This window comes from Trifolium pratense, linkage group LG1, assembly GCF_020283565.1.
Source record: "Trifolium pratense cultivar HEN17-A07 linkage group LG1, ARS_RC_1.1, whole genome shotgun sequence".
Taxonomy (NCBI): Eukaryota; Viridiplantae; Streptophyta; class Magnoliopsida; order Fabales; family Fabaceae; genus Trifolium; species Trifolium pratense.
The window spans coordinates 44,848,707-44,865,517 of NC_060059.1; the positions used below are offsets into that span (position 1 = coordinate 44,848,707).

General features: G+C 37.7%; 1 protein-coding gene across 1 annotated transcript; it reads left to right on the top strand.

Moving 5' to 3' along the window:
• Positions 1 to 208: 208 nt before the first annotated feature.
• LOC123921202 (importin subunit alpha-9) lies at positions 209 to 6,740 on the top strand. Its single transcript, XM_045973642.1, has 11 exons — positions 209 to 393; positions 567 to 783; positions 2,224 to 2,377; positions 2,497 to 2,599; positions 2,885 to 3,069; positions 3,315 to 3,394; positions 4,673 to 4,823; positions 4,986 to 5,067; positions 5,167 to 5,225; positions 5,297 to 5,602; positions 5,729 to 6,740. The coding sequence occupies exons 1-11, from the start codon at positions 342 to 344 to the stop codon at positions 5,894 to 5,896; spliced, it is 1,557 nt and encodes a 518-aa protein (XP_045829598.1). The 5' UTR covers positions 209 to 341; the 3' UTR covers positions 5,897 to 6,740.
• The last annotated feature ends 10,071 nt before the right edge of the window (positions 6,741 to 16,811 follow it).

Below are 16,811 nucleotides of genomic sequence, written 5' to 3' on the forward strand. Positions count from 1 at the left end.
ATAGACGAAATGATAAGCCATAAAATATCTATCCATACTAACAATTTTGACATTTCTGCTAGTTGAATAAGAATTTTTGGACTATTTATTATTATTTATTTTTTTGTAATACATTTTAAACTGAAAACGTTCCCTTAAATCTGAACCGTTGATTATTTTTTTCAACGTGTCACTCATCCATAAAAAAAAACCCAGAAAGCTGTAGCATATGAATACCGGAGCAGATTCATACATATGATGAATACCGCCGTCGATCCCATTTTGCTGTACCGTGATAAAATCTAGAACTTCTTTCAGCGTCTCCGAACACTTGCATTCGTCTCACCTTCTCTTCATCTTCAATGGCCGATCCCGGCTTCTCTAGCACCAAAAGGGACCCAATTAAATCATCTGGTACACTTCTATCCAACACTGTAGCCACCGTGTTTTCAATTTTCATTCATTTCATACTGTAATCAATTTCTTATATCTATTCAATTTGATAGAACTAGATGGAACTACAACTTAGCTATATAGGTTTATGCTTTTGGAAGCTATATGGATTCAATTTCGTGTTTTGTTTTCAGTTGGGAATGCTGCGGGTATAAGAAGACGGGAACATGCAGTTACAGTTGGGAAAGAAAGGAGGGAATCATTGGTTCGGGCAAAACGACTTTGTAGGGTTGGAATTAGTGATGTTGAAGTTGATGTTGAAAGTGATATGATGATTGATGAAGAACAATCTATTTTGGAGTCTCAAACTTCATTGGCAGTTCAAAATTTGAAATCTGCTCTTGCTTATCAGTAAGTTGTTCTGTTCCTGGTTGAATAAACAGCTTATGCATAAGCTACCAGTATTTCTTTAATAATATATAAAATAAAGTCAAACTGTTTTGATATAAGCTATAAGTTGTTTTCATAAGTTATCTTGGAGAGTTTATGGAATTAGCTGGAAACAACTTATGGACATGTCGTAAGTTGTCCAAAACTCTCCTAGATAGTCTCTCCAATGCTTATACCAGTAGATACACTAGAATAAGTCAATCCAAACAGTTTCTTGTATAAGTTGAAACCAGCTTAAGCATCTCATTTGCTTTTATAGTTTTATTCATTTAACTTCTCTATAAACATCTATGAGTGTATAAGGTTTTTTTTTCTCCGGTAGGTGAAGATCCCATCAGCTAGAGGCCAATCCAAATTGGGTCATAGTGTTCATTTGTTTTTATAGGTTTTTTCATTTAACTTCTTTCTAAACATCTATGAGCTTATAAGTTTTTCTCCCCTATAGGCTAGAGGCCAATCGAAATTGGATCATAGTGTGTGTTGCTGCTATAATGTAGCTTCTCATGTATTAGAATCAGTTAGTAGGTTTAACTAACTCTTGACTTGAGCAGTTTTATTGGAGTTCAGTTACTTGTTAGTGTGTTAAGCAAGCTACTTGTGTCGCTATAATATAAATACTGGTGTCGTGTTCATGTAAATTAGATTTCCCATTCTAATGAAATCATCGGCACATTCTTTTACTCTTCTACTTGGTTCTCAATTTCACAAAACCCTAGAATTTGAACTCCAGTACCCCTTTTGAATTTACTCCCTGTTGCTAAGATCTCTCATGATTTGAACTAATAATATCCTATCTTGGACCTCATTTGTTTCCTGTTTAACTTGCTGGTGGTTTAGGTCGTTAAATAAATGCTGGCGGTCTAGTACATAACACGCTCTACCGGAATCTGAACTTCATGGCTGCTCTATTAGACTAGTTGGCTGTGGGTAAAACAGATTTCCAGCAAAACATTTTTAGTTTATGATGAACAAAGATTAGATGACTATTGCTAGCAAATGGAGGCATAGTTGTATAATCCTTTGAAGAGTTGTTCAATTGAAATTGTGCAGTTCATATCAATTTCTATTTTACAACCATATTTGACATACGAATATCAGATTATTTTGCTGGTTTGAGGAAAAATAAGTCACCAAGAGTTCTGAATCTTCCGATTTAGAAGGGGAAGTTCTTAACCATGTGATAATTTCACATGCTTTCAGATGCAGGATCTTCTGATGAGGCACCAAGATTTATGTTGTTTTCTTCTTTGATCATCTTAGAATAGTGTTTTCACTTAAATCTTTGGCAATGTATTGACCATATTTTCTGCACAGACTGGATCTTCAATTATGTCAATTGCAACTTCACATATTCATTAACTTTGGCATAACTGTTACACTATATATATTTTTAATTGACAGGGGGAAGGGTGCAATGCAGAAAAGAGTAGGCGCCCTTCAAAAATTAAGGCGTTTACTGTCAAGATCTGAATTCCCTCCTGTTGAGTCTGCTCTTAAAGCTGGAGCTGTTGCCATACTAGCACAATGTCTTTCATTTGGTTCTCCAGATGAACAGGTCTGACCACATATATCTGTGACTGTGCATGTTATGCAGTACTTATGGAATCATTAATCATCACTGGCAAGAAACTTTCCTACTATTTTTCATTTTTTGTCGTCAAATGTCTCCTGCAGTTGCTTGAAGCTGCCTGGTGTCTTACAAATATTGCTGCAGGGAATCCAGAAGAAACAAAAGCTTTGCTTCCTGCATTGCCTTTGCTTATTGCTCACCTCGGGGGTGAGTGATCACTTTGAGATTCCTTTTGTATTCAAGAAATTAAATAATATTTTTGACTGATATTTGTATAAATTATTTTAGAGGAATTTTGATAACCTTAATTGTTAAAGCATTGCAAGATATCTATTATCTATGGAAAGAATGAGATGGAGGGAACTTGGACCTACTGGCATCTCGTTCTTTTATCCAAAATGTCCACCTTCATAAATTTTGCAACTATATCCAGCGTTATAACAAAATTCTTGAAAGTTAAAACTATTTGATAATTTTACCTTTAAAATGCAGAAAAGAGTTCCTCACCTGTTGCCGAACAGTGTGCTTGGGCACTAGGAAATGTGGCTGGTGATGATGAAGAGTTGAGGAATGTTCTTCTAATTCAAGGGGCATTAATACCTCTTGCAAGAATGATGCTACCATACAGACGTTCAACTGTTAGAACGGCTGCCTGGGCTTTGTCTAATCTAATCAAGGTTTGAAATCCATCAAATGAATATTACATTCCATTCGTCTGAGTGATTAATTTTGTGTCAATTATGTAATGATTCCTCTCATTCTATATAACTGTATTTGTAGCTTGTGCTGTGTAGTCTATATATTTTTAGATGTGTTATGTAGTCATCAGTTTTTTTGGTCGCATGTACATTATGGTTTTTGTGCAAGATGGCATATTCCACATGCATGTGTTTTTATATGATTTCAGAATGTTTGCATGTAGGGTCCAAATCCTAAAGCTGCTAACGAACTCATTTGTGTTGATGGAGTTTTGGATGCAATTGTTCGACACTTGACAAAAGCGTGAGTTACTTTCTAACAGACATGCATGCTTAATATCATTATGTTGGTATATTGTGCACGTTCCACTCTTAATTTTTATCGTTTAAACAGTCACTACAGTTAATATATTTCATGTATTTAAACTATTTTGTTTTGTTTTTTGGTAGAAAAAGCATAATGCACATTATCGTCAAATGAAATTTACAAACATATCAATTTTATGAAGTATATTTGGATAACTTTTAGGTAAGTCCAATCAGGTTGGGTTTTGTTAGTTGAGGAAGTTAGAGTAGTTCATGGTTGTCGGATGGAGTTCTAGTAGAATTTGGCAGAAATAGGCTATTTACTATTAAGTGAGAGTGAGAGAAGATTAGGATTCTGGACAGTTTGGACTTGGGATATGTTTTGGTGGTGGGAGAGGTCTCAGACTCTTGAAATCCTGAGAGGAATGTCAGTATCCCATGTTTCCTTCCTAACTATGGGTCATCACTGATCTATATGGTAATGAGAGGTTTCTTCAATAAAATCATTTGTTTTTCAATAAAAAATATTTGCTCTCTCTCTCTCTCTCTCTCTCTCTCTCTCTCTCTCTCTCTTATTTTCCCCCCCGAATATTTGAAGCAGCATCTTTCAACTTCCTTCGGGGGGGTTTTGGAGGGGAGGGTAGCTGAGGTGATATTTTAATTTTTTTATGTTTGGTTCAATTTTTAAGAAGGGGAGGGATTCAAAACACCTTTTTGACCACTTTTTGCTTCCCCCCAATTTGGGGGGTTTGGAGGGTAGGGGAGCCAAGATATGTTAATACAATTTTAATTAAACTGACATAACTATCTTCATATTTATTTTAAAACACCAAAATCATCCTTACCTGCATTTTTTTATGTTGCTAACTTGCTATTTTTTTTCAAGGATTTTTGTTACGATAATTATCATCCATATGGTGGAGATGACACCATCCAAATGCGATATGGTGGGACCTCACAAAAATTTTCATCAAAGAGGATGTTCTATCCCTCCATTAAATTATTTCTTATTTATTGTGACCAATTTTTTATAAGATTGATGAACTTATTTTGGATGAAGTACATGGAATTTTTGTGGCTAATATAACCCCTACAATCATAAGGTTCACTTTCATATAGGTTTATGAGCTTTAAATCAGAAGTCATGGTAGTGCAAATCATCTAGTGGTATTATGAGTACATGGAAATCTTGTTTCTTGGAAGCATTACCAAATGACATAGTATCCCTGAAGGCTACCCTAATTATCGTCATATAAATTTTATTTTATCATCTCAGGGATGATGAATCGGCAACTGAAGTAGCATGGGTAGTTGTTTACCTATCGGCACTTTCAAACATAGCTACCAGCATGCTGGTGAAGAGTGATGTACTTCAGTTGCTTGTAAATAGATTGGCGACCTCAAACAGTTTACAATTAATGATTCCGGTAATGATTTCGAGAACTTTTGGTTGATTTGTTGTAAAGGTGTACTTCTCTACAACTTTTAACATTTTCTTGTGACTAGCATATACAAAGGCACACAAATCAGAAAGCTCATTTTATTCACATTGATCTGTTGTTTCTAATTACAATGGAAAATCCCTATAGGTTTTGCGAAGTTTAGGTAATCTTATTGCTGGTGATTCCCATGCAACTTATACTGTTCTTTCACCTGGACTTGCAGTTACAGGCTAGTAATTTTCTCAATACTTGCCAAGCTTAATACATGCATTTTAATCAAACAGTATGGATCAATTTCTTACATCTGATTATATAATGACAATTTCAGATAATGCCATACAAGTCATGATAAAATGTCTGAAAAGTGAACAAAGGGTCTTAAAGAAGGTATATAATGTAATATTTGATTCAATAATTTGGATCAAGCTTGATGTAATAAGCTTTTTTATTTTATGCAGGAAGCAGCCTGGGTGCTGTCTAATATAGCTGCTGGTTCTGTTGAGCACAAGCAGTTGATATATTCTAGTGAGGCAGTGCCTTTGCTATTACACCTTCTTTCTGCCGCCCCGTTTGATATAAGAAAGGAAGTTGCTTACATATTGGGCAACCTTTGTGTTGCCCCAACTAAAGGTGATGAGAAGTCAAGTCTGATCTTGGAGCATCTTGTTTCACTTGTTGAAAAAGGATGCTTGCCAGGTTTTATAGATTTGGTTAGATCTGCTGATATTGAAGCTGCTAGGCTAGGGCTACAGTTTATAGAGCTGGTAAGACATTTTGATGGTTGTATGAATGATTTGTAGATTATGGCTAGATGAGTTCATTTTTTTGTGTAATCAATGATTAAACATGGAAAATAACTTCGTCTTGTTTATGATTTATTGTGTCTGTAGGTCTTGAGGGGGATGCCAAATGGAAAGGGCCCAAAACTTGTAGAACAAGAAGATGGGATTGAAGCCATGGAAAGATTTCAGTTTCACGAAAATGAAGATTTGCGAACTATGGCAAATAGTTTAGTTGACAAGTATTTCGGAGAGGACTACGGGCTTGATGAGTTGTAGGGGTAAGAATAGCATGATCACAATCGTTTTTGCCCTTGTAATTGCATTCCCTTGCCTCGGCTCCATGTCATAAGTATCAATTGAGATTTTTGGTAAAATCTTTTCTGCGGCTTGTGTTTATACTCTTTTCATTGATCTTGTGATAAACTGGAAGTGTAATTTTTTGTATTCGGTTCAAGTTTTCTTACTATGTGATTGAGTACTGAAAAAGATACCAGTTGCGACTGAGACAGGACACGTGAAGAGCACAATGTGAAAAACATAATAAGACTTGGGGTGTTTAATGTGATGGATCAATCAGATGGATGAGATACTTCTTTCTCCTCTTCCTCTTCCACAACAAACTGCCATATCTCTTCATCTGTTGATCACCTTTGCTTTTTCTTCACCGTAGAAATTCTTATTGTAAGTTTCAAATAGCTTGTATTTGGATTGTGTTTTACCGGACAAACAGAAGAAAAAGAACACACTAAAAGCAAATCATAGCACCACAATAAACTCCCAAACCAGCCCCCTAAAAACAGAGCAGAAAACAACACAGCAGATGTTTTCATCATTCACCTGTTGTCATGCTTTCAATGCGTTGCAGACTGCCGGATAGTGTTGCTGACTGCCGTGTATCCCGCTATTGCATCGCCGGTCACCGTGAATAAGAGCCATCCATGTTGGTGGTGTCGTGGGATTCAAAGTCATTGATGACTGCTGTGTATACCACCACTACATTGCCGGTCACCGTGAATACTTTTCAATTTAGATTTAGGGATTTAGTCAACAGATGTAAATATACTTGCGGTCATACACTTTTCATTGATCTTGTGATAAACTGGAATTGTAATTTTTTGTATTCGGTTCATGTTTTCTTACTATGTGATTTAGTACCGAAAAAGATACCAGTTGCGACTAAGACATGACACGTGAAGAGCACAATCTGAAACTCATAATAAGACTTGGGATGTTTAATGTGATGGATCAGTCAGATGGATGAGAGACTTCTCTTTCCTCTTCGTCTTCCACAACAAACTGCCATATCTAGGGGTGTGCATGGTTTAGAAACCACACCACACCTAATTAATGGTTTTGATTCTAAACCAAAATTATTTCAATAACAAACCGGTTATTTTTTAAAATTAATTTGGATTTGCTTATTAACCGGATCGAAATCAATTTATAACCGGTTTGTAATAAAATTTAAGTTATTCACACGATCCAATTTTAAATATGTTTTTTACTTAAACTATTTTTTTTTATTAGTTGATTAAAAAAAATAGATTTATTAATTATTTTAAAAACATAATTTTTCATTAATTTTATGATTGAATTGGTTTATAATCAACCCACAAAATATTTTTTTTAAACCCAAATTATTTTTTACTTAGCCGAAAACTTGTTTTTTATATTGTTTTAAAAATATTTATTATTATTTAAAAAGAGTAATTTTTAAAATTAAAATAATCTAATTTTTAAATACAAAAAAAAACTAATAAATAGCAAAAAAATTAAAATACTCAATTTTTGAAAAACTAAAAACATTAAAAACTGATTTTTTAATTATTTTAAAAAAAAATGAATTTTTTAATTATTTTTAAAAACTAAAAACATTAAAAACTGATTTTTTAATTATTTTTAAAATAATTATTAAAAATCTGATTTTTAAAATAAAATAATAATAAAATAGTATGGGTGGTTGGTGGTGGCCTGCCGCCGGAGCACCACCACCGACCGCCGGAGCACCACCACGACCGCCGTGAAAGTCACCGGAGGTCCGCCAGGAAACCGCCGCCCGCCTTCGTGCCGGTCGGAGCGCCGCCGCGCCGGCAACCGGTGTTCCGGCGTTGACCACCATGTTGACCACCGGTCCTCCACCACCTATTTTAATTAATTATTTTATTATATAATAAAAAATTTTAAAAAATTGAAGATTGGGTCTGAATTAGCTATTGGGCATAAATTTTCAAACCAATTCCAAACCAAATTACAAAATGTGATTATGGTTTATAATTGGTGTTTTTTTGTTGGAGTGGTGTGGTTTTTTTTTTGGCTTAATTACTAAATTGGTCCCTTAAAGACATTTTTTGTTTCAAATTGGTCCCTTAAAGAAAAAAAGACCCAAATTGGTCCCTTAAAGACTTTGCCGTTAAACATTTTGGTCCTTTCCGTCCAGAAACTGTTAATTTGTACATGTGGCAAACTGAGTGCTTACGTGGCATATAATGACTAGGCAAAAAAATAGGTGATTGTGTATTTAAATTTCCTTGTTGATTTTAATCATAAAAAATTAGGGTTCATCTTCATCTTCATCCATTTTCTTCTTCATCTTCATTCCAATCCTCTTCTTCTTCTTCTTCTTCTACATTCCAATCAGCATAAAATTAGAAAACCCACCCACACCAACAACCAACCATTTCTTTCTCAACAACAACTACAAACCCATAAAAACAACTCAAAATTAGCACAAAATTAGAAAACCCCAAAATTCCAAGATCCGGAAATTGAACCAAATTAAAACCCAAAATCTGGAAATAAAGAAGGTCCACGCGATGATGTTGTTGAGAATCAATTTTTGAGAGATTTATCTCCGATTTATAAATAGAAGACATCGAAGTCGTAGATCTTGTATTTTATTGGTAGTTTTGTTTCTGAGTGTGAGTTCCATGTTGTCTGGGAGCCTTGCTTTTGGTTTAATTTCTTCTAGATTTTTTGCGGTTGCAGCATGCTGTTTGGTTTTCTCCCTTTGTTTTAGGCACATTTGATTTTATGCCTCCTAAGAAGAAGAAGAGGATTGGAATGTAGAAGAAGAAGAAGAGAATGGATGAAGATGAAGATGAACCCTAATTTTTTTTTTGATTAAAATCAACAAGGAAATTTAAATACACAATCACCTATTTTTTTGCTTAGTCATTGTATGCCACGTAAGCACTCAGTTTGCCACATGTACAAATTAACAGTTTCTGGACGGAAAGGACCAAAATATTTAACGGCAAAGTCTTTAAGGGACCAATTTGGGCCTTTTTTCCTTTAATGGACCAATTTAAAACAAAAAATGTCTTTAAGGGACCAATTTAGTAATTAAGCCTTTTTTTTTAAATGGATTTTGCAAACTAAAATTGGATATAGATTGATTAGCAATTTGGTTAAGGATAGCCAAATTTTTTGCACACCCCCAGCCATATCTCTTCATTTGTTGATCGCCTTTGCTCTTTTTTCACCGTAGAAGTTATTATTGTAAGTTTCAAATAGCTTGTATTTGGATTGTGTTTTACCGAACAAACAGAAGAAAAAGAACACACTAAAAGCAAATCATAACACCACAAAAACTCCCAAACCAGCCCCTTAAAAACAAAGCAAATCATAGCACCACAAAAACTTCCAAACCAGCCTCCTAAAAACAAAGCTGGAAACAACACAGTAGATGTTTTCGTCATTCACCTGTTGTCATGCTTTCACTGCGTTGCGGACTGCCGGGTAGTGTTGTCGACTGTCGAGTATCCTGTTGTTGCATTGCCGGTCACTTTGAATAACAGCCATCAATGTTGGTGGTGTCGTGGGATTCAAAGTCAATGATGACTGCCACATCTACAACAGTCGTGTCGCCAACCGCTGTGTATACCACTACATCGCCGGTCACCGTGAATAAGAACCGTGAATACTTTTCCATTCAGATTTATATAGACTCTGTTTTGGGCCGAGCACAGATGCTCGGGCAGAAGAGGATGTTGAACACTAACGTTCCGAGCTAGCCCACCATGAAGAGCTCGCGAGCCTTGCTCGACTCTCCAACGGTCTGATACTCTCACGTATCATAACGGCCGTAAACCGGAATGATGAACATTTACTGCACATCAAGGCCTCCAAGCCGTTTTCCGGCAGCCACTTGATGGCCATTAATGTCATCAAGGGCCTTGGCCCTGCGCTGGGGGCTATATATATGTGACTCCATTCCATTCACAAGGTACGCATATTCTAGCTAAGAAAACCTTCACTCCACACTAAAACTGACTTGAGCGTCAGAGTGCCTGCAGGTACACAACCCCCCTCCGCTTCAACAGGGGCTTCGCAACAACTAACACCGGCGCAGTCGCATACTTCTGGTCAAGCACGATCAGTGGCGCCGTCTGTGGGAATCTAGTTTCCCTGTTTTTCCAAACTGTAACACCCAAACCCATTTATTTACTAATGTACTACCATTATAAAAGTCATGGTTCGAGCATTACACTCTTCAATCAAAATAATACTAATGTAGTTAATTAGTAAAAATGCTTGTTTATACAAATCTTTGAATCAAATAATATATTTATTGATTATACAAAACAACCTAGACAATAGGCTTTATATACAATATAAAACTCTTTTTCCCGTGTCACAATCAGAGCGGAGCTTCACCGACGACTCGACATCGAATACCACAAAACCTGTGAATCTGGACCCCCAACGGTCCAGCACATAACACATAAAAGAGAGTTAGACAACATACTCAAAATATACCAGTGTAAGTAAATGGTACTTAAACACTTCTTCATAAAACATGCATAATCATATATTATACACATACATCATCTTCTATCATTCAATTATAAGTTCTAGATCATTATAATCAAACATCCCTTCAACGAATAGAAATAAGCACACTTAGCAAAATATGTGTCACTTAACAATTATCACATAAATGCAAACATATGTGTCACATATCAAATATCAAATAATGTACACATATCCTAATGCAATCTAATGCCACAATCTTCATGCTATGTCCCCTAGACATATCTAATGCATGTGGTACCATCGTCTTTATTAGAGTATCTCACCTCTAATATCCTTCTTTATCGGATAAATATAATCTGATATCCTTCTTTATTGGAATATCCAATATCCCTAATATAATTCATGAATGCATGTATGTTTTCATGAATATTCTCACATCAACAATCACATTTAGCATTAAGCTCGTCATTTATAAAGGTGGAACACTATCCAACATTTCGTCTTTATTAAGATAACACTATACCTTAATATACGTCTTTATCGAATAACATAATTCGATATCCTTCTTTATTAGAATCACATAATCCTAATATCCTTCTTTATTAAGTTGATTAACACCTTAATATACTTCCTTGATATTTAAACAAACATCATCAACACAATCAACAACAATTATATTCCACACATATAATCAACAATTATCATCACAATACAATTAATCATGGTTATAAACACCTAATTGTATGTTAGAATACCCTAATCACATGTTACAAGTGTCCAATTACACTTAAACAATTAACGGAAATGTTGCTGTCACAGTGTTGTTCGCTGAGCGAGGGCTTAGCGAGCCGTAGCGAACCGTAGTGAACCACACCAGTGGAGCTCATGCTCGTGGCGAGCTGTGGCGAGCCGTAGCGAATGGCTCCTGCCAGAAATGCTCAAAACATGCGATTTCCACCCAAATTCACCCAAAAATCCCATTTTTCATGTTATAAACCCCAAATGAGTTTGTATTCAAGTGCAACAAACATATCTAAACACAAAAGGACGGTTCATTTCACCGATCTACCATTTTTACTACGAAAAAGTAGAGATTTAACACTTTTACTCAAAACTCTCAAGAACACAAAGTTCTTGAGTTTAATCATTCATAAACTTCGTTTCTAACCATTAAATTCGTTCATACATCATGTTAAAAGCATATTAAGCATGTTATGAACCTTAGAATCGATTTCCATTAAGAAAATCCATCCAAAACTAAAATGAAAATGGGGTGGAGGAAGTTCGGGTGAGGAGAAATCGACATTCTCCCCTTCCTCGAGTCACCCACGAATATGAAATCTACTCTCTTACCTTGGATCGACGAACTCACGAAGATTGCTCTCGATCTCTCTTGCTCAAGCTTGCCCTAGCTCTCCTCTTGCTCTCCCTTCTCTCTTCCTCCTTCACAAATGTGAGAAAAATGAGTTTCTCTCTCTATCAGGCCATTAGTAGCGCCCCCCACACATGAGACAAGGCCCATTGGGCCTCAAGCCCAATAGCTCGGCCCAACTCGCGTTAACTCTCACTAACTCGTGCGTTAACTAAAACTCTCGATAAATAACTTAAAGTTACTATCTTACTTAAAAACCACGTCACCAAATAATTAAACACTTACATAGTGAATAATAAATTTGGGTCGTTACACAAACCAAAACAAAAAACTTCCATCAAAAACAACCACCTTGCGATCAATGGTTGGCGTCAACAACCATCAGATTCCGAGGCATATGGCGGAAAACAATGTCCATCCAATGGACTATGCACCGTACCACCCTCAAGACGGGCAAATGGCATCCGTAACGGAAGATAGCCATGGAGGGCAAAACATGAATGATGAGCCCTACAACCCTGAAGAACCGCAGATCCCTGTGGCTACCCCGCCACAGGCGACTCCGGCAATGGCTATTCCTTCGACGCTCCCATGCAGGACATTATGGCTGCGTTGGTCAATGCAATCAATCGCCAGTCGGACTTAATCCTACAGCAAAACCAGAAATTCGAGCAGCATAACCAAAGGCTCGAATCCCAAAGTCGTCGAATAGACGCAATTGCTGAATCAAGGGTGACGGTGCAAGCCCGTCGAGCTCACCGCTCACCCACACCTGTGAGAAGCAGAAGTTTCTCCAGGTCGCGTTCACCACCTCCTCGCAGAAGGAACGAGATGAGGGTGAGTCCGAGGAGAAACGAGGAATTATCTCGAAACTCCACCCCTCCGAGGAGACACTCCCCTAGAAGGGATAATCCTCCTCGACATCAGAGGCAGAGATCCCCGGCAGAAAGGGAAAGCCACCAAGGTCCCCTCTCCCGGAGGATACGAGAACTCCCTCTGCCGGTCAGGCTTGAAAAACCACCGGCAATGGATACTTACGATGGCTCAACAGATCCAGACGAGCACATCGAAAACTTAGAAGCTCTCCTCGAGTACAGGAATGTACGAGGCTCTATCAAGTGCAAGCTCTTTCCCACTACCTTGAGGAAAGGCGCAATGGCTTGGTATAAGAGTTTGGCTCCGGGATCCATCGATTCTTGGTCGGATCTCTGCGCCCGCTTCCTGGCACACTTCACGTCTTCGAGGCGTCATCCGAAGACAGAAGCGACACTCGAAGCCATCGTTCAGGGCGAAACTGAGCCCCTCAAGTCCTACCTCGAGCGTTTCAACAAAGCATCCGTCGAGGTAAAAGTCGAGGAGAGCACGAAACTATACCTCCTCGACAGGGGACTTCGTCGAGACAACGACTTTGCCAAAGTTGTTGGCATCGAAGAACCAAAAACGCTGGACGCTTTCTTCGAAAAGGCGCAAAAATACATCGCCTACGAGGAAAAGCAAAAAGCCATAGACCTGAGAAGACCTAAGGGTTATGAGAAATCCAAGAATCACGAGAAAGACGAAGTTGGAACCTCACGAAGGGGTAATGAAAAAGGAAGGGAGGATAGGATCAAGGAATCCAAACCTCCGCGTGGAAAGTTTACTGGGTACACTCCACCGAATGCTCCAAGGGAGCGTATTTTTGCAGAAGTCTCTGCTGCGGACTTCAAGAAAGTTGGGATCCACTTCCCAAGGCAGCAGCCCCTAAAGGCAAATACTGATAGGACGAAATTTTGTCGCTATCACAAAAGTCATGGGCACGTCACTGAAGACTGCGTCCACTTAAAAGACGCCATTGAGATCTTAATACAAAAGGGCTACGTCCGAAAATACATCCAAAACGATGAACAAGTACAACAACGGGAACCTCGAGAGGTCGCTATGGCCATCGATGTTCCCGAGCAGGAGGACAGCCGAGCCGTAGTTCCACAGGCTCTCGCCATTTCGGTACCAGAAATCCCTCTTCCCTCCCCGGGATCGGATGAAGAGGCACTCATGAGGCATTTCAATGCACACATGAACGGCTCATGGGAGAACTTCCCAAAAGCAATGGTAATAACAGGAGGAGGGATCAGCAAATCCACCATTGGGTCGGTAAAAAGAAAATTCCAAGAGTTGGAGAGCATTTGTTCGGTGAACCCCGTCACCGTCTCAAAGCCCGAGGAAGGCTCCAACCCGCTCGCCTTTTACAAAGAGGAAGTTCCCGGGGGTTCGCCTAACTATCAGATACCACTACTGGTGAGGGCTCGCATGGCGAACTTCGACGTCCACAGGATCCTCGTAGATCAAGGGAGCTCGTGTGACGTAATGTACTCAGGACTCTTTAAAACACTACAGCTATCAGAGAAGAACCTGATCCCGTATGTATGACCTGACCTCCAAGGGTTCAATGGGTCAACTACCAAACCTTGGGGCTAGGGATGGCAACGGGTGCCCATGGGTGAGGGTTTGACACTTACCAAACCCACACCCGAAATCATCACCCAAATCCAAAGGCTGTTCGGGTGGCAAAACAACACCCACGCCCACACCCATTGGGTTCGGGTTTTTTCCACCCAAACCCAAACCCGCAGCACATTTGAAAATAATTTGCAAATTTAAGAAATTAAATTCCAACATAGACTTTGAATTAAATTACAACTAAAATTAAGGTCTTCCAAGGAAATTCAAACATAGACTTTCAAGAAATTAAATTACAACTAAAATTTAAGGTCTTCCAAGGAAATTGAGGGAGACTATGGGGGTAATTAGGTAATTATAAAATATTTCGGGTGGGCGTATGGGTTTCGGGTGTGGGTTTGACTGATACCAAACCCACACCCATATTATCGGGTGTCACCCGAACCCAAACCCAAACCCAGTCAAATCGGGTTTCGCCCGTTGACTTGGGTTTGGATTCGGGTGGGTCTCTCGGGTTTGGGTTTTTGATCACTGTCGTTTCGTGATCAAAATAAGTTTTAATTAAGAAAAGTAGTAACAAGGTAGTTAACCTTGGTCGTCTCACAAGGACCTCCAATTTAATAATTAGTAAAAATAAGAACAATGAATAACACAATTAAATATGGGGTTTTGGGTTTGTTTAGATCGAAAGAGTATTAGAAATTCAATTGATAAAAAGACGATCAATCCATTGGTTTTAGGAAAACTTCGTTATGATTCTATCCTCGGTTCACATAAAATATTGTTTATATATTCATGCCTTGGTTGGTTTATAAGACCGATTATACAAGCGATAAACAGTTTATACGAATTCATTCAATTAAGCAAAGAACGTGTTCAACTAACCATGAGTAGTGAACAACACGGTTTGTATCATGACAGATTTCGACCAACCCTTTTTTGCTAAGCGCGAAAAAACCTATATCAATTCCTATTCGAACTAGTCATACAAGCGATGAATCAATCCGAAAAGTCTCACAATATATAACTCAAAATAGAGATTAAGCATCACTATATTCGAGTTTCATAAATAAATAAAGAGCATGAATTGATAAGAGAAGACAATAAATAAATAAACTGAATTACTATTAAGAATTGAACCTCAAGAAGTCATGAACGATGTTCCCGTATACCAATGGATCAACCTAGAGTTGCTAGTTCTCCATGAGAATGTAGCAGCCTTTCTTTTCTATTTTTTTGTGTGAAATCGGAATAATCAAACCCTAGCTGTGTTTTTGCTTAAGTACTCATAGAAAATTGGGCTTAAAAAGCTACGGGTCGAAAAACATAAGTTTGACCCGAAATTACATTATTTTCATAAAGTCTGGAACATAAACGTAAATATTTGACTGCGTTGCGCTCCGAACTGGGTTCTGGCCTTAACATGAAAGTTGTAGCTCTTTCTCTTGTCTTTCCAACGCATATTCGCACACCTCAATCCGATACTCGTAGCTCAAGTTATGACCTGCAGACTGAGAAGGATCAATATGTCATTAAATACGAAAATTGGTCAAATAAATTCATTAAGGCTCAATTGTGACCCAAAACTTAGAAACATAATAAAAACTTGATATTATTGTAGAAAGACTACTAATATGCTAAATTATAATACTAGAAAATATGTGCCAAAATGCACTGATCAAATTCCCCCACACTTATTCTTTTGCTCTCCTGAGCAAAACTCTAGAACAAAGCATGCTACAATCATCACAAGCAATCAACAAATTCTAGGATTCAAGCTTCCAACCGTGGACTGTATTTCAAAGATTGACATAACTCTTGTATATCAGCTGTCAACGATAACCCTGCGTGTGTGTGTGTACTGCCTATTACTTTTCAAACAGAGTCATGACATGATCCTTCTCGAAAATACACAGTCAGGATACTAAGCTACCTTTTCTTTCCTACAACTCAGAGTTTGAGTTTAGATTTCAGCTTGAGGGGAAGCTATTCTTTTCTTGTTCTCACAGGCTTTTTGACTTTTATACGCTGGGATACCACTTAAGTTCATTTTAGTTATGCTTTAGGTGCTACTCTACCTTTTCACCTGACGGGATCTCACTTGTAATGAGTCCAACCTGTTACTCCGAATAGAGCACCCTACACAGCATTTGTTCCTCCAGTTTTAGGCACAGGAACTCAACATATTCATTATTGTTCCTCCAGTTTCGGGCACAGGAACTTATTCTATTTTTATTTCTTATTTTTTTTTCTGTGTAGTATCCCATCATTTAATCTAGTCATGATCCTACAATCAAGTAATTCAGTTTTCCCCCAAACTTAGTCCTAATCATACCTCTTTATCGTATTCTATACTCAGACAACTTAGCTGATGACTGTGTATTTTAAAGATTTATCAAGCCACTGCTAAGTTTGCAAGTTTTTCAGCAATTGTGCATTAAGGTGCAAAGATCATCATATCAAGTATGAAAACGAGAATTTCCAAAAATTTCACCAATCCTACAGCTATATTGCTCTAGTCCTAAAACATGTAACTACTCATAACAATTGCATGCATGCTAAATTTATTTTTTATTTTATTATTACTATTTTTTTAATTGACAAAAAAATAAAATAAATAAATGTCCC